This window comes from Gossypium arboreum, chromosome 11 (assembly GCF_025698485.1).
Source record: "Gossypium arboreum isolate Shixiya-1 chromosome 11, ASM2569848v2, whole genome shotgun sequence".
Lineage (NCBI taxonomy): Eukaryota > Viridiplantae > Streptophyta > Magnoliopsida > Malvales > Malvaceae > Gossypium > Gossypium arboreum.
In genome coordinates, this window is record NC_069080.1 from 135,697,611 (window position 1) to 135,715,966 (window position 18,356).

General features: G+C 30.3%; 3 protein-coding genes across 4 annotated transcripts; 1 reads left to right on the forward strand and 2 right to left on the reverse strand.

Moving 5' to 3' along the window:
* Positions 1–5,186: 5,186 nt before the first annotated feature.
* LOC108471920 (AP2-like ethylene-responsive transcription factor At1g16060) lies at positions 5,187–9,309 on the reverse strand. The gene is made up of 7 exons (XM_053021453.1): positions 9,264–9,309; positions 8,502–8,510; positions 8,305–8,393; positions 7,367–7,440; positions 7,160–7,210; positions 6,829–6,905; positions 5,187–6,073 (listed from the first exon to the last, which is right to left on the reverse strand). Exons 1-7 carry the CDS (start codon positions 9,307–9,309, stop codon positions 5,187–5,189), a joined length of 1,233 nt encoding a protein of 410 aa, XP_052877413.1.
* A 4,588-nt stretch (positions 9,310–13,897) lies between these two features.
* Positions 13,898–14,906, forward strand: LOC108471919 (protein DELAY OF GERMINATION 1-like). Its single transcript, XM_017773464.2, has one exon. The coding sequence runs from the start codon at positions 14,153–14,155 to the stop codon at positions 14,729–14,731; it is 579 nt and encodes a 192-aa protein (XP_017628953.2). The 5' UTR covers positions 13,898–14,152; the 3' UTR covers positions 14,732–14,906.
* A 1,013-nt stretch (positions 14,907–15,919) lies between these two features.
* On the reverse strand, positions 15,920–18,282 carry LOC108470422 (zinc finger A20 and AN1 domain-containing stress-associated protein 8-like). Of its 2 annotated transcripts, XM_017771722.2 has the most exons (3): positions 18,082–18,282; positions 17,877–17,927; positions 15,920–16,766 (listed from the first exon to the last, which is right to left on the reverse strand). In XM_017771722.2, the coding sequence occupies exon 3, from the start codon at positions 16,751–16,753 to the stop codon at positions 16,235–16,237; it is 519 nt and encodes a 172-aa protein (XP_017627211.1). In that variant the 5' UTR covers positions 16,754–16,766; positions 17,877–17,927; positions 18,082–18,282; the 3' UTR covers positions 15,920–16,234. The 2 variants fall into 2 exon arrangements, with proteins under 2 accessions (XP_017627211.1, XP_017627213.1); XM_017771724.2 differs by lacking the exon at positions 17,877–17,927.
* Between the last annotated feature and the right edge of the window lie 74 nt (positions 18,283–18,356).

Sequence of the window (18,356 nt, forward strand, 5' to 3'; positions counted from 1 at the left end):
TTACTATTTGGTTAGTGAATTTAATGTGTGAGACTTATATCAGAGCTTGTACTTATTGAAGTATAGTGGATTAACTATCAGGGCAAGGTCTCGCAGACTTAGGAAATTTCCGAACTGCGTGAACAAAGTTTTTGATATCCATCTATTTTTTTTTTTTGCTAAAGATATAAATCTAGATATATGGTAAGTTGCAAATTGACTAACTGATAAATATACATATTATTAATACTTTCCTCCATTTTTTCTAAGGTCAACTTAAAATTTGAGAATTGTATAATTATTTCATGAAATTGCCCAAGACAGAATTCAACAGTAATAAATATGATAAAAGCATTGATCTCTTCTTCTACAAAGGAGGTTACATCTTTGAAAACTGTCTCTTAAATGCATTTCAAAGCTTAATGTTTCAACAGAAAGAGTAATGTTGAGATTTGCAAACTCGGAAGATTTTAAGATCTCTGTTGGAAGGAGTTGAAATATTTATCGCAAAATGGGATAAGATTAGTCAGGCATTGATTCATTAAGATTGTCAATTGCCCCCAATTGGGCTCTTTGGAAACAGAGGAAACATTGCAACTTGACAAGATTTCATGTCTTACATGCTTTCACATTCCTTACAAGAATGAAACTTGAAAGGTACCCAAGCTTGGTTTGTTTTGCAGAGAGTAACTTTCCCCCTTCTTTAAATGAGTTTGAGTAGTAACACTTGTCTTCTTGAGCACTTGGAAATAAAAGAATGTCCATGTTTAATATGGTTATTCACAAGGGGTGATATGTGCAATCGACTTCAACACCTCATACTTCACGGTTGTCCAGGTCTTAGCCCAAGACTTTGATGAAACCATGGATGTGGAAAAAATTAAAATTTGGGGTGCTCAAAACATTAAATGTTTACCGCAAGGATTAGACAGGCTTAGTCATCTTCAAGAGATTGAACTTGGTCAATTTTCAAATATGTTTTCTTTTGAAGAAAGTGGGTTGCCCACCACAAATCTCAGAGCTCTCTCAATTTACGGATGTGAAAATATTCTTGGACTCCTTCCTAAGTGCATCCACAACTTCACCTCCCTTCAAAAATTAGAGGTGTCCTATTGTTTGGCTAACATATTCTTTCCAGAAGAGGGCTTCCCTACCAACCTCACATCACTTGTAATTTCACACTCGCCCAAAATTTATACTTCACTTGTTGAATGGGAATTTGTTAGAACTAAGAAAACAGAATGAGAAATTTGACAGAAACTTGAGCTAGAAGGCTCGACGACTTGCTGAGCAAAACATTCAAAATCAGCTTAAGAACTTGAGAAAAAACCAGAGAATGAAGAAGAATTTGTGAAAGATTTTATTACAAAATGAATTGAGGCATAAAGCCGTTACATATACCAGTCACTAAGCTGGTCAAAATAAGCAAATGTCACCTAAACATTTACCTAACACCACTAAGTAACCTAGTAAATTGATAAACATAACTTGCACACATAGTAAAGCTGTGTTGAAGTTAGCTTCCATGCCAGACAAGGAGTAGCACAAGGAGCAGATCATGCAGCCCAAGCCATGCATGTTGCAGCTAGAGCCTATGCTGCTGATTTTGTTACTTCAAGGAAATATTTTGTTAATTAGTTAAATTTGAACTAAGTTGGTAAAATATTTGATGTAATTAGGTGCTGATGGATTGATAAAACAGCTTCACTATGTGAATTAAGCATTGAAGGGTGTGAAGAATTGGTGGATGAAGGCTCTTCCTCTGCAGTGGAGGTTACCTCTTTGAAAAGTGTGTCTCTTTAAAACATTTCAAAGTTTGATATTTCTGCAGAGAAGGCATTGTTGAGATTTGCAAACTCGAAAATTTTGACGTATCTGATTGGAAAGATGTTGGTTTTTTTTCACACAGGTAGAAAACAGAACCAAGTTATCTGGATGAAATATGAAGCTCTTGTTGAAGCTAGAGCAACAAAGCAATAATTCCGGATAAAGTATGTGTTAAGTTTCAATCAAATGATCAATGAAACAAAACAAAGAAATTTTTGTGTTTGAAAGCTCAAAACAGAAACAAAATCGGATGAACAAATTGAGAGAACAAGTTGGCAACTCTCATTACTTAGAAAAGTTCAAATTACATGTACATAAGTAGAAGGATTACATGGAAAGAAAACAAAGCTTGCTTGTGCAAGTGTTTAAGCTGTAGAATCAGCATAATTACAACCTAAAAGGTACTAAATCAGCTAAGTATCTAACTAATCCTTAGCAAATACAAAAACTACCTTGAAACAACAAAAGTCAACTATCACATGGACTCATTGATCGAATTACTCGTTGGACAATAGCATGCTGCAGCTTGATGCTCGGGCACTTGCTTGCTTGTGCATGGATGCATGGATACAATGCATGCTGCTGTAGTTTCCACCTATTGAACAAAAGAGTTGGAATCTTTATTGCAAAATGGGTTAAGCCTAATTGGGCATAGTTCTATTACGATTGTGGATTGTCTCCAATTGGTCTCTTTCGAAACAGAGAAGGAGAGATTGCAACTTGACAAGATTCCAGGTGTTGAATCTCTGTTAATAAAGGATTGTGAAAGGCTCAATAGATGACCAGAAATCTTACATGCTTTCACATTCCTTTCAAGAATGCGACTTAAAGGGTGCCCAGGCTTCGTTTGTTTTGCAGAGAGTAACTTTCCCCCTGCTTTAAAAGAGTTGGAGATTTGCACATGTGAGAATTTGCAATATTTGGTTGATGAAAAAGAGAATAATAACAAGAGTATGAGTAGCAACACTTGTGTACTCGAGCATTTGGCAATAATGGATTGTCCATCACTAATATGGTTATCATTAAGGGGCGATATGTACAATCGACTTCAATGTCTCATAGTTTACAGTTGTCCAAAGCTAAGTAGCTTATTTTTAAACGCTAAGTTACCAGTAATGCTTAAACATCTAGTTATTTCGGGTTGTCCTTTGTTGGAATGTATAGCCCAAGATTTCCATGAAACAGTTGATCTCGAAAGTATTAGAATTTCTAATGCTGAAAATATTAAATCATTACCAAGATGATTGGACAAGCTCAGCCATCCTCAAGAGATTGAAGTTGATGGGTGCCCAAGTCTGGTTTCATTTGAAGAAAGTGGGTTGCCCACCACAAATCTCAGAGTACCAAGATTCTCAATTTTGAAAATTTTGGAGCCCTTCCCAAGTGCATCAACAACTTCACCTCCCTTCCAGAATTAAAGGTGTGGGAGTGTTCGGCTGAGCTACGCTTTCCGGAAGAGGGTTTCCCTACCAACCTCACATCGCTTAAAATCTCAAAGGCACCTAGAATTTATACATCACTTATTGAATAGGGATTTAACAGACTCACTGTTAAGTTTTAGCCTGCAATGCAACAGCAGATCAGCAACATTTTGTTCATTTTGTTCATTTGTAACTTGCCTTTAGTTACTTTGTAATTTGACTTCAAGCAAATAAGATTTGTTCTTGATTTGAATTTGATGTAATGGCTGATATGTCAGCTTCTTTTGAGTGTAATTTAAGCTAAGTTTTAGTCAAGTATTAGTGGGAGCAGTTACACATTAGGTGGCTGCCTTGTATCACTTATATGTTCATCATTTTAATGAAATATATAGAAGTGATTTTTTCAGTCATCTTCTTGTTCAAAATTCTCTTTGCATTTGTTCTTTTCTTAGTTTACATGTCAAAACACCAACACTCACCCCTCTTCAAACACTCAAAATCGGTTGTGAAGGGTGCTCACATGCGGTGTCGTTTCCAGAAGAAGGGATAGGAATGATGCTGCCTCCTTCTCTCACCTCTATCCGCATTCAAAATTTTAAGAATTTGGAATACATGTACTCCAAGGGCTTTCAACAACTCACCTCTCTTCAACAATTGCAAATTGATGCTTGTCCTAAGCTCACATCTCTTCCGGAAAAAGATATGCTTCTCTCGCTTGAGCGTCTATATATTTATCACCGCCCGCTGCTAGAAGGGTGTAGTAGGTGTGGAGGACGAGAATGGTCCGAGATTGCCCACATACCTTGTGTGCGTATTCAAGGTGAAAGAGTCATCCCGAAGGAATTAGATTGAAACTGAAGCAGCAAAATTTGACATCGATTTCTCTGCGCTCAAACCACAGGTGTGAAATGCATCTTAAACATTAATCACATTCATAGCTTTATTTTGTTCAATATATCTGATTATCCTCCTGATCAACATGATAATAGAAATCAGTCTTATATATTTATTGTATTCATAGTTATTTTTCTATTGCTTTTAGTATCGTCTATTTCTATCCACACAAGCAAGACGTTCTTATCACTGATCTTAATTGGGAAAAACACATGCTAGACCGTCTTAAAGGTTTCAAATACGAGATTTAAACCAATTTTTCCTTTGTTTGAGGTTCACAGAATCTAACTTATAATTGGGAAAACACATGCTAGACAGTCTTAATTGGACTAGCTGTTTCGCTTGAGGTTAGTTTCTTTATGTCTATAATTTGTGATGCTGATGTTTCATACGGCTTTTGGACTTCAAAAGAAAATATAGCTCTAAATACTTTGGCCGATGCTATATGCCCGGTATTGTCAAACGAATTGCATGCTTGAGCCATTTTTACGGTTTCCACTGTGCAAAATTGTAAGTAAACTGAATGTGAGACACTTTGTTAAAATACAAGAGTGATGTTACTATTTAGCGAGTGTGTGAGACTTATATCAGAGCTTGTACTCATTAAAGTATAGTAGATTAACTATCTAGGCAATACCTCGTGGATGTAGGGAGTTTCCAAACTGCGTGAACAAAATTTTTGATATCCATCTCTATTTTACTTGTAATAATTGCTTAATCCAATCACAACTTATCATATATTTAGATTTATATCTTTATCAACTAAAATGAACAAACTTTCAGGGTCATTGGAATGATAAATGCCTAATACTTTCCTCCATTTTTGTATGCTGAAGCTCAACTTGAAACTTGAGAATTGTATAATTATTTCATGAAATGACATTACCCAAGACAGACTTCAACCATGATAAAAGGTTCAAAAAGCATGTTCCCATAGATGGGTTCATTTCTTTTGTTTTAAGCTTTAACCCTGCAATTATTTGGCACTGCAATTGCATGAGAAAAAACTTATCAGTTATTTGAATTCCATTGTTAGGTTCAACCATACCATAAACATTACCGGATTTACAAGCACAATGGTCCAAGTTCATTAAGTAGCTCAAAGCACCTTGAAAGATTGTCCATTTCACTGTCTTCACACAAATTCACCCCATTTTCTTGGACTGGATTTTCCACCATGGCTGCTCTATTGTCTGAAATTTTATCACTTCCATTGCAACCTCCATTAGCATTATTCTCAATCTCAAATGAATTTGGAACATCCTGGAGAACCCCATTCCATGAAACATCTCCATTGTAGCATCCACTCGATGGATTGACAGGTATGGGATTTGTCTGAAAATTATTAGGATCTTGGTTGGCAACAACATCCTCGATCTGGTTCATGTTAAAACAATCTTGGCCCTCAAGACCTAACAGACTCTGAAAGTTGTCAAAATTTGTCTGAAAATCATCAGTTTCAACATCCCCATTACCTGGAAATGATATTCCTCCATTGAAGATCCCAGAAGAATTTCCCTGGAACTCAACTGGGTTTTGGCAACCATTAATAACAGGGAAAAAGTTTGAATTTTGATGCTGGCTATTATTATCCATGCCTGATAAGTCCATTGGGAATCCAACAGTTTCCATTGCTTGAATCCCATTGAAATCAATGTTCGTATCATTTCCAAAGCTGTTGAATCCTTGAGCAATTTCAGGGTTGGCTGAACGATCATCATCTTCAAAACAAGTAAATGAGGTTTTCCCAATGAGATTCTTTTTCTTTCTAATGACATCTTCCATTGAAGACTTCATCAAAAGCTTGGAAGCTCCTTTTCCAATGGGTAGCTTTGAGCTTTGAAGAATATTCATCAAATCATATTCAAAGATATCAAAGTTGGTAATGGCGTTTGCACCTTTCAGCCTAATGGCTGCTACATCATAAGCCCTTGCTGCTTCCTCTTCAGTATCTGGTTTTGTTTAAATCAAAGCTGCTTAGTTCCACAATTTTTGAATGGAATCATACATACATACATACATACATACATACATACATACACTGTTAATTATTTTAATAGAAATATATACTGTTAATTTTAGTTTTATTATTCTCATGAATTTCTTAGTAGTGTAAGACTTGATTGTCAAAATGTGAAATTGGGAAGCTTTTAATCTAAAACGAATTACTAAATTTGGGATGACACTATTTTAATAAATCTTATAAATGAAGACAAACCAACCTATTATGTATGAAATTTAGCTGACAACATTATACTTTTCAATTGGGTAAATCGAGTAGATTTTGAAGCGGGTCAATTTACGTTGGATTTATTCGGGTTTTAAAATTTTTAAGTCACCTCAATTTAAGGTCATTATCGTTTAGGTCAATTTTAGATTCAAGTCGTTTCATGTTTGAGCTATTTTGGGTTAGGAATATTTGAGTTTGATGTTCAAGTTTTTCAAATAAGGTCATCTCGAATTCATATCATTTTAAGTTTGAATCATTTCAAGCACTAACTATTTTCGAATTTGGAACAAAATTAACATATAACATAATAGAACCTAAGCACTAATATCATGTAAACCTCTAACATAAAACTAATTGCTTTGGTATAGAGTCTCAACTTGAATATAATATCATTAATAATTCAAGATTTAACTCAAATTAATTAATTCCTTATTGCATATATAGAGAGGAAATAATTAGGCTCGGACTAGTACTTACCAAATGTTCCTAAGTAAATTCCTTTCATCTCTTTCCCTTTTCCAATTCTTGCTTGCCATTTCTTGAAATCCGAATTCCTACTCCATTATTTATCATTACATGGTATCAAAATAGAATTAAGTGATACATATATGCATATATAATTTTAAGAGTTTAAATGAACTGGTGAAATTTATCAATTAAATTCTAATGAGACATCATCTCTTTCATTATCTGAACTTATCATTTCAATCAAAACTACAATTAATTCTTATATCAAAATTTTTTAATAAATTTATTACATAATATTTTTTACCTAGGTATAACGTGTATATATATACATATAAATTACCTAGAGACTCCACGATAGTTTGAAGCACCCTTTGAAAAGCCTTTACTTTTTCTGAAATTTTATGAAATTTTAAATCATGAAACGAAAACGATTAATAATTCTAAAGTATCACAATGAGAAAAAAAAAGAAAAATCTACCTGAAAAATACCCAAAAAAAATATCGCAATGAGCAATTTGATTAATTCTTAAACTAATATTAAGCTTACCTTCTTAAGTGGTGAAGATACTCACTTTTTGAATAAGATTTCATTTCTTCCAATTCCTTCTCATAGTTACTTATCTAGAAAAATACACAAAAGAAAAATACACAAAGAATACTTAGCTGCTAATTAACCTTTCATTCATTCATAAAATTTTATATAAGGTTAATTGTATCATACATCTCCAAATAAAACTTAGATTTTAAATTGGTGTTGAATTTTAAAATGTTCTACCTAAATCTTCAAAGTGTTAATATCATGTCAATTAAGTCATTATAGCAGCTTAGTTATTGGCTTGGGCATTGAATGCCCACTCAAATATGATGTAGAGCATATTTAAAACACGTAAATTAAATTGTAAACACACTTATGCACTTATTGCATGGATAATTTGAATCTACCATGTTAAAAACAATTCTCCTAAATTTTAATTAAATTATATATATATATACATATATATATATTTTTTAACACAAGAAATTTAAATTGTTCATGTGATAGGCAGTATAATTTGATGGAGGTAGAGTAATATGACACCTAAGGTAAAAATTAAGAAGAGAAATAAGAGTAAGAATAAGATTGAATTGAATTGAAAGTGATGCATGAAATTGGAGTAAATACTCCTCTTTATATACATGAAAAAATACTATAAGTAGGATAATAGGCCACTAAATTAGCCATCATCAACAGATTGAAATATCATTAAGTATCACTAAATAAATTTAATTAAAGTGTTTTAAATATGTTGGACCTCAAATCTGAACTAATATTTATCTTTTAATTTCTCGATTAAGTTAATAAAAAAGACGTGTTTAATAAAATATTTATAATTTAAAGATTTAATTAAAATGTTTTTGTACTTTAAAGACCAATTTAAAATCTAATATATAAAACAGACATTTGATGCAATTTAACCATATATATCATGTTAAAGGAAGCATTACTGGGAAATTTAATGGTGCAGCTTCACCCCATAATTTCAGAGCAGCTATATCATATGCCCTTGCTGCAGATTCTTCATCATCATATCCACCTGTTACACCAAATAAAGTTTCAAAAAAGCAAATCATAAGCTCTTTATGGTTTTCTGTAACATTAGTTAAATTAGTTGGAAGGGGGTATTGAATGATACATCACTCACCTATGTAAACTGCAAGCATTGAAGAAAAAAAAAAAAAAGAAACAGAAGGGTTAGTGATGAATAAGATGATGATAACCAAGAAAAACTAGGTAAAAACATCTATTCGGTCTCTCTCAAAAAAATTAGTGTAATTTAACCATTGTCAATTTTGAAAGTGAGTAGCTAAGAACAATTAATCACAGCATTAGTGTGTTCCATCAATTGTATATAATTTTGATAATAAATTTAGACCTAAATGTTTATATATTCTACGTAAATGTTGATAGAATTTGTAAATATTCTATACTAGATTTATTAAATAAAGATAAAATTGAGAGAATGCATAAACTTTAAGGGCTAGATTTTTTTATTATATCAATAAAAAATGTATAATTTACGGAAAAATATTAACGTTGTGATTAATTATCTTTAGTTGTTCAATTTCTAAATTGAAGGAATTAGATTACTCTAATTTTTTTAGGGATACCAATTTTCTCATTATTGAAATCGAGAAGGATCGGAGAGTTCTTATTACTAAAATAAGAAGAAGTAAAGAATGTAGAAATCCAAAACAAAAAACTAAGATACCTGTCCTTGATTTTTGTCCCTGGTCGCTATTATCCCACAAAAATGCCTCATATCGACAAGTGTATCTACATCAAAGTCGATTTCATTTATAAAATACAATCGATAATTTTACAACTTTTGAAAGATTAGACTCCATTTCATATCATGAAGATCTCAAAGCTCTATCACATGAATCGTAGACAGATTTGAACTGACTTGTCAATTGCTTCGAAGTCAATGGAATCTTCACAAGATGCTGCATCTACTTGCTCTCACATTTCCAGTTCAATAGCTTACTAGCTCATATGTTTCTGGAAGGCATATTCCGTTGTCCTCCAATAATCTAATGTCAAGTTGACTCATATCAATTTCCATGCCATATTAACTATTTCCCAGATACTTGATCAATCAATACTTATTGATCTAAATTGATCAGCACTGTCAAGAATTGTCACATCTTAAGTTTGATTGACTTGAATTATAGCTATTTTCATATTTAGTATGTGATGAAAGTCGAGTTATCTTAATTCAGCTACTATTGAGTATATTATAAGATTAATGATGCTATGTCAGTTAGAAATGGTACTGCATACATGCATTAGCTTGTATGGATTAATTTATTAAGAGCTGTTATTTGCAGATAAGACATAACTTGAATTGATTACTATAGAGTTATTGCATCATATCTGAAAGTCGAAGTGTGAATAAATGAGAGAACTAAGCTAGCTGGAAGTGGTTTGGTGATAATGAAATGGAGATAAAGATTCGGTAAGTAGATAGGCTCTGAATTGTAACTTTATTCATGTAATTAGGAAGTGTCAGCTGACTATATACAATGCTTGAAGCTGTTGCTATATATCAAGCTTGATAGATCAGCAAGATATTGCAAAATAGCGGATCATGTTACATGCTAGCTATTGAAGTTGTAAGGTATTAATAGCAAGTTAAGATACTCTAAGGCTTTAAATTTTAGTTACATTCGATGTAGTTAACTTTTGAATGAAATGTTAGTTCTTGGATTTGACTAATAATTGGATCATTGTAAATTACGCAGGTCATTAGTGTCCGTTGATGCATGATAGCATGTTTCTAGTCATGAACTACAAGTACAATGGAGTTTGATGCCAGAAAGCTTAATGCATATTTGCAATGTGACTTACTGGCGACTCAATTGAGTTGACTAGCGTAATTGTAGGATGCATGTAGTTAATAAAGAATTGATCTATGATCGAACTTCTTCGAATGAGTGTTGAAGTATTTGATGCAAGTTGTTAGAGTCATGTACTATCGTTCAGATGAGTCTAAGTCTATCGATTACTTGAGTTAGTTCTTACTAATGAAGTTACATTGAAGGTTAGTATAAATTTCATGCTATGTTCGCATCTTTGTTAGTACTACATATCATTAACAATCCTTTGTATTCCAATTTCGAAGGCATGCCAAGATTTCTCTCGAATGACTAGTTATAATCGATAGTTGTTAACTATTCGAAAATGTGGCGAATATTAACGACAATTGACATTTAATATTGTAACAGTTCTAGATTTACTAGAGTTTCAATTAAGTTAATTTTGTATTTAATAATACATTTATTTTGAGAAATATTCAATAGTTAAGATTTAGTCGAGTAAGTGATCTGATTCAAGCTTAATTAAGATGTTAATCGAGTAATAGTTATCAGTGTAATTAGCTAAGAATTACATTAAAAAGATAGTCAGTTAATCAACATAGTCGATAATAATAAGTAATGAGTTTAAATAAAATGATGAATTATATGAAGATACTTATGATGATAATGTTGTATTATGAAATAATGTGTAGATTAATAACATATATATTACATTATTGAAAAGAATTATAATTGAATGCATATATAATAAATATAATGAATATATATATAAACTAATAAACATAGATTATAATGAATATAAGTATAATTATGAATATAATGCAATATAAATAAATAAGAATTAACATATATAAAATATATCTAATATAAAAATATGACATGAATGTATAGATCCAAAGTAAAATAGTAATAAATTAGATATAGTTAAAAGTAAAATTCTGTAAGTAAAATTATCATATATAAATATATAAAATAATTTTGATATATAAAAAATGTAAATAATATAAGAATAAAAATTATATATAATATAATAATAATATATAATGAAAATAATATATAAAATATAAGTATAACTCTAATAAATAAATATTAAACATATAAATTTAAAAATATACTAAAAATATAATATTAAAAAAATAAATATTAATAATATAAAATAATACAAATATATATTAAAATAATACATATATAATATAATAAAAATAATAATATAAAATATATAAATTGAAATATATAAAATATACTAAATATATAATATATTAAAATCATATATATAAAATAATAAATATAGTAATAAGTATAATAATAAAAAGAATAGATAAATATATAAAAAGAATAGTATTTATAAATAATATGAAAAATCATAAAATAAAGAATAAAATAGACTAATAAATTATCTATTAAATACAATATGACTAATATAATAAAAATATATGAATTAATTAAAAATAGAAATAATATAAAAATGAAAATATTATAAATAAGAAATAAAATAATAGATAAGGATAATATAGTAGATATAATAAAATAGATATAATAAGCAATAAATAAATAGATAAATGGAATAGACATAAATAAAATGTGAGCAATAGTAAGAAAAGCAATAAGTAACATGATATTGGTAAAATACTAAGCAGTTAATGCATAATAATAAAGAACTAGAAATTGAAAAAATAGAAATATATGAATAATAGATTAAATAGATAAAATATGATGAAAGTAAGTACAGAATGAAGAATAGAACTAAATAAATAAAAAATATATGTTAAGAAATACGATTACAATAAGTATAATTTTGTAATTATTATAAAGAATAGAATGAAGTATAAGAATTAGACAATATAAAGAAATGTAATGAATATAAATAGAAAAATAAAAAGATAAAAATATTATATAGATAAATAAATAATAATAATTATAAATTAAATTAAAAAAACAGTTAAAAATAGATATAGTTTGAATATTAAAATATTTTTTGAAATTTCCATATATGATAAAATAAATTATAAATAAAAATATAATTAAAAATTATAATAATAATATAAAATAAAAAAATATTAGTATAATATATATGTTATTAAAATACAAAAATTAAATAATAATTATTAGAATATATTTAATATAATATATGTTAAAAATATAATAATATATAAAAATAAATTATAAAAATAATAAAATAAAATATAGAAAATATTTATCTATTTAAATTAAAATATACTTTAAAGTAATAATAATAATTACTTTAAAAAAATAAGACTAATAACTTAATTGTATAGAATAAATAGTATATAAAAACATGAAAATATATAATAAATATAAATTAAAATATTAAAAATAATTGAAAAAAATTAAATTAAAATATAAAACTATAAAAAAAATATAAATAAAAAATAAATATAAAAAAATATTAAATAATAATAAAATAAAAAATAATTAAAATAATAAAATAAAAATATAAAAAAAAATAAAGAAAATAAAAAAATAAATTAAATTAATGCTGAGCTCATATTGACTAATATTATTTTATGTCTCTTTCTTGTTGTATGTGCTAATATTTATATTGTAATATTTATATTATTTTTATCCTTGATATTTATTTATAAAAATACCATAAAACAAAGCATGGGCCAAAATCCCCAAAAATGGACCAGGTTCTTTCAGACAAATTTGGTGGCGCAGGGGAATCAAATTGCAAGTTACAAGCTACAAGCAAATTGTTTCTTGTTTTTTTTTTGTCTGCATGGCTCTTCAATGTAGTGAAGTTTTCAGTCAAGGCACATGCACACTTCCACCATTGCTGCCACCCAATGATATCTCCCATCTTTTTGCTTTCTTCTTTTCTTTATTCCTATCTAATAAATTGATGACAATGGCAAAACAAACTATGTTGGGTTACCTGCATCCGGTCCGATGTCTAGTTTCAAGACATTCGAATTTCAGTAAGATTTTTCCCTCAGTTTTGGTGTTAAATGCGTACTTAAGATTTTTCTAAACAAGTATGGGTTAATATATATTTTTAAATAAAAAAATTATATAAAATACGTTTGAGCGCATTCGAATTCATAGTTAAAATTCAATCGGTAAGATTTTGGGATTTTAAATTAGTGTTTTAGGATTTAAGGCAAGAACAAAGACAAAAGAGTAGGTAGGCACGTTTTGGTCTCCCAAAAAATGATAGAGTTATTATGAAATTACATGTTAGTATAATGATAAAATTGTCACTGGCGAAGCGAGGTTGGCAGGGTCCTGGCCCCCTTAAAATGAAAATTTTTCTATTTAAGTTTTTTATAATTTATAAAATTTTAAATTAATAATGATAAAATTATACTTTGGTCTTAAAAATCATATTTAAAAATTATAAAGATATAGACAATTAAAAAATAATAAAATCATATTTTTTATTATCGTAAAATATACAATTTAATTATACCAAAAAAATCTTTTTTTGACTCCACTGAAAAATACACTTTTATCCCGATAACTTGCCTTTTTACTTTAGAAAGCTCATTTCCCCGTTCATCCAACCAAACTCAATTTCCGAGAAAAGCAAGCGCTATAGAAAGAATAGCTTTGATATATAAATTATAAATAAAACAATAAAACTAATTATAATTTGATTATTCATCATTCCCGTGGGATTTTTCTTTTAAACTATATAAGATTTGTACAATAATTTAATGCAAAGGACCTGATGACCTTGTCAGCCTATAAATTAAATCTTTGGGTACATTGAACCAGACCTCAAATCTTTATTTCCAAAAATATCAAACCCATATAGTCGAAATCTGGACCTACAACATTTAAAACCTTCTTCGAATGTTGGCTAGTAGAACAAAACCAACACCTGCAAGACCTAGTTGCCATATCCCAAACCAGTACAGAAGACCAAAGCTGGTGTCCTGTCCAAAAGGTATTAGACCATTACGAGCACTATTACAAAGCCAAAGCCGAATGGAGTAAACAAGACGTATTGGCCATGTTATCACCTTCATCCTGGACCAGTACATTCGAAGCTGCTTTCCTTTGGATCGGTGGTTGGCGACCAACAATGGCTTTTCATTTACTTTATTCAAAATCAGGAATTCAATTAGAAAACCAACTTTACCATCTCATCCATGGACTAGGTAAAGGTGATTTAGGTGACTTATCGCCGAGTCAACTCGTGAGAATCGATAAGTTGCAGGCAAAGACTGTTAAAGAAGAGAAAAACATAAGTGAGAAGATGGCTAAATATGAAGGAACATTGGCTGATTCGTGTATGGTTAAGTTAACTCATATGGTATCTGAAATGATGAGGAGAGGAGATGGATATGAAGAAGGTGTTGGTGTTGAAGTTGAAGTTGAAGTTGAATTAGCTATGGAATTAAAGAAAGAAAGGTTGAAGGAGATGTTGCGAAGAGCTGATGATCTTAGGTTGAAGACATTGAAAGCTTTGATTGACATCATGACACCAAGTCAAGGCGTCCATTATTTGATTGCTGCTGCTGAACTCCATCTTAGGATTCATGAATGGGGTAAAGTGAGAGATGGTAAACGATTATCGAGTTTGACTTGACTTGATTCCAGAGTTAATTAAGACTTTTGTCTCTATAGAACACCGAGGTTGGTTTTTTTTTTTTCTTATTTAGTTGTTTGGGTTTTTTATGTTATAATATTATGTATTTAATTTTTACGTGATGTAAATTATATAATACGAATAAAATAATTAACTTTGTATGTATTCAATTAAATTTTTTGTAATTTGATCACTCGATTTTGAAGACATTTTTTTCAGTCATTAAGTATCAAATTTTTATTAACGGCTAACTATAAATGTCACATTATGTTTGCATTTTCATTTTAGTCACCCAACTTTTGAGATGTTTTTTATTTTAGTCAATTAAGGGTTAAATCTGTAATGACGATTAATTGTGCACACCACATAATGTTTATACTTTCATTTTGGTCACCCAACTTTTAGGTCACTTTTATTTTAGTCACCCAAAAAATAATTCTTTTTAGTATTGATTGAGGTAAAAAAAAATCCAGAATTAAAGTAAAAAGGTGATAGAACTAAAAAAAATATATACAACAATTGTCAAATTGTACTTGTTTATTCCATTGCCGAAAATTCTAAAGCTGGATTTTGAATTTTTTTCTTAAACATTAAGATTTAAAATTAACATAACAAATTGATTGGCATTATTAATGGATAAAAATTTTCAACAATTTATTCAATTTATTTTGATATTTTGAATTTAAAGTTTCAATAAGAAAAATTAGAATTCAACAGCTGGAAAAACAAATACAATTTGACAATTTTTGTATATTATTTTAATTTCTACTGTTCTTTAAATTTAATCCTTGAATTTTTTATCCTAATCAATACTTAAAAATATTTTTGGTGACCAAAATGAAAGTGTAAACATGATATGACATGTACAGTTAACCGTAGTTAAAAATTTAACGTTTAAGTGACTAAAATAAAAACACCCTACAAATTAAATAACCAAATTGCAAGAATTTCATCTTAAATGACCAAAATAAAAACACCCTAAAAATTGAAATGAATCAATCTCTTTGTGCAGAAATTTGGATCAGCCCAAATCCATAAACACTCAAAACCTCATGTATTCGTGTTCACCATTCATCCTACACATGAATATAAAGATATGACGTACAAAATCCGACCACCCATACATTTATACGTATTTAACCATACCCATATTAGACACGTACCTCCGAATTCGAATAACATTTGCAATTTTCTTCATGCCCAAATTTATTTTCCCAAAGTGGACTTCAATAGTTTTCAAACTTAAAAGGCAACTTAAAAAGTAAAAGAAAAAAAATGCATACCACAAAGAAGAAGCATTACAAGTTGATCAGATCAATGTCCATCAAACAAGCACAAATAAAAACACTTACAAACAGGGGAAAATATAGACTTACAATGCAAATCATGTCCCTCCCTCTGATGGACTCCCAACATTTAATATCAATCAAGGGGACACTTGATGAGACAAGTAACCAACTTACATAAACCATCCACATATCTTCATCTTGACCCGGGTTGTTCTCAGATTTTATCGAGCTTTTCTGCCCGAACAACTGGGTTGGCTTTAGCAATAGCATCGCGAGCAGCAGCTCGGTAATCGAAAGGGCAGTCATGTTTGTCGGAGTAACGATGAGCTGCACAGAAGAGGTTTCCACACCTGCAGTTAAATCCTGTCAAACCAACACGTTTACAGCATTTGGTACACCTGTTAGGACCCTCTTTCATTTTCATCCCACATGAAGTCGTTCCGGATGGGTCAATGGGTAGCTCTGTTGAGACCATTTTGGTGTCGGCGTTTCCAGATTGTACATCCAAAGCAGTAGCCACGGCTGGTTCCTTACCGTTCCCAGTTGAGCTGCCATTCACGATGCTTCCGATTGATGATGCTGCAAGTTGCGCCTGTTCCTGCTTCAGGATCATCGCTTTGTGACACTTGGAGCACATATTCATGGTAGCTGCACTGCCGAAGAAGCCACAGTTGTTGATACAAAGAATGGGGCCTTCTGGGGCTTGGCACCCTGTCTCATCGTGAGACTCCATCTTCTCTAATCCCCTGCTAGGAAACTACCTTACTATGAGTAATCAGAAACAAAAGAGGAACTGAAAAGAAAAGAGTGAAAGGACCGAAACTGATTCAACTCTTCAAGGTATGCCAATTTATCTACCTAGAGGACACACATGCTGAGCAAGTCATTATCCATCATGATTCATAAATCAACATAATATCAGTCACTGTGTATAAATATCATTGCTAATTGTAGGAATCATAGGTGATGCAGATAACTCGATTATATACATTGGAGCTGTAGAGGCAAAACCTGACAATGATACCATACAATAGAGAAAACAAAAGATGATGAAAAGGAACAGGTACAAGCAGCACACGAGGATGTGTGGACATCAATGTCCCAAGAAGGTAAGGGAACGGGAATGAGAATGAACATCATGAAACAGCCAATACCAATAATACATACATATGTCTAATACATAGCATCCTTAAACCAGTTTAGCAGGATAACACACTGGTATCATTGGGAAGACGGGTTTCCCATTGACCAAAAGTTCCAAACTGAACTCCCATAAACCATACACTCGCAACCATGTCCATTGTATCTATTTTATACAGCGTACATGCTGAACAATCAGAGGATAGGATATGGATTTGCTATCGATCTACCATCAAGAATAAAAGCATCTTTGCCATTGTTAAAAGGAAATAATTCACCAAGTAATGAAAATTAGTTCATTTAAGGCATAATTAATCTAGGACTCTGACCCTATTATGTTCCCTAGTAAAAATTTCTCAAATTTGTTTTCATTTTTATGGGTAATATTAGTCTCAGAAGTAAGCATAATTAAAAGATATCAAATGATCTTAATTGAAAATTAAAATTCTTAACAAGCTAACACCAACAGCAGCTAACAATTTTATTTTATTTTTTTCACTTTAAAAATCAAAAAGAAGAAACGAAAGTTACGGGTTCAAAAAATTCAGCAAAAACCCTAAACACCCAATTGACCCAAGAAATTTCATAATACAAATCAATTATAATCAGCCCAAAAGAAACATAAATTATCAAAATAAAAAATATTCGGAGAATTAACCCTTTTTTTGAAAAAAAAAAAAGAGAGGAGCAAACACTTAATTAAGAAAACCCCTTACCTGAAATCCTAATCGGCCGATCTTGTCTAACAAAATCGAACCCAGTGATCACTGTTTCATGAAAATTAAATAAAAAAATTCAATTTTTAAGATAAAATTAATAAATCATCCCTTTCTTCATATCTAATATCAACCAAACCACAAAAAATTCAAAAAAAAAAAGACGAAATAGTTAATAAAATTGGGGAAAAAGAGAAACCCATACCTTAATCGAAGAGTTTTATGTATGATAATCGGAGAAATCCAGACGAGAAAGACGATCTTTGATCGTATGATTTTTCTTTTTGGATTTTATTTTATTTTTTACTCTCTTTTTTTTTTTCTTTTATTTATAATAATACAACTTTTTTCGCTGCCAACGATAGCTTTCCACTGAGTCTTTGATGCTTGACTCACTGCCCTTGGAATCTTTTTTATTTACAGTTCTACCATTAATATTTTTATATTACGTGGCTATTTTTTATTAGGTTAGAAATTAAT

Coding starts and splice junctions, on each gene's coding strand:
- LOC108471920 (XM_053021453.1), bottom strand. CDS start 9,309: ATGCAGCATCTTGTGAAGATTCCATTGACTTCGAAGCAATTGACAA. Junction 7,211..7,366: donor TATCTTCACCACTTAAGAAG/GTAAGCTTAATA, acceptor ATAAAATTTCAG/AAAAAGTAAAGGCTTTTCAA. Junction 6,074..6,828: donor AATTTACTTAGGAACATTTG/GTAAGTACTAGT, acceptor AAACAAAACCAG/ATACTGAAGAGGAAGCAGCA.
- LOC108471919 (XM_017773464.2), top strand. CDS start 14,153: ATGTTATCACCTTCATCCTGGACCAGTACATTCGAAGCTGCTTTCCTT.
- LOC108470422 (XM_017771724.2), bottom strand. CDS start 16,753: ATGGAGTCTCACGATGAGACAGGGTGCCAAGCCCCAGAAGGCCCCATT.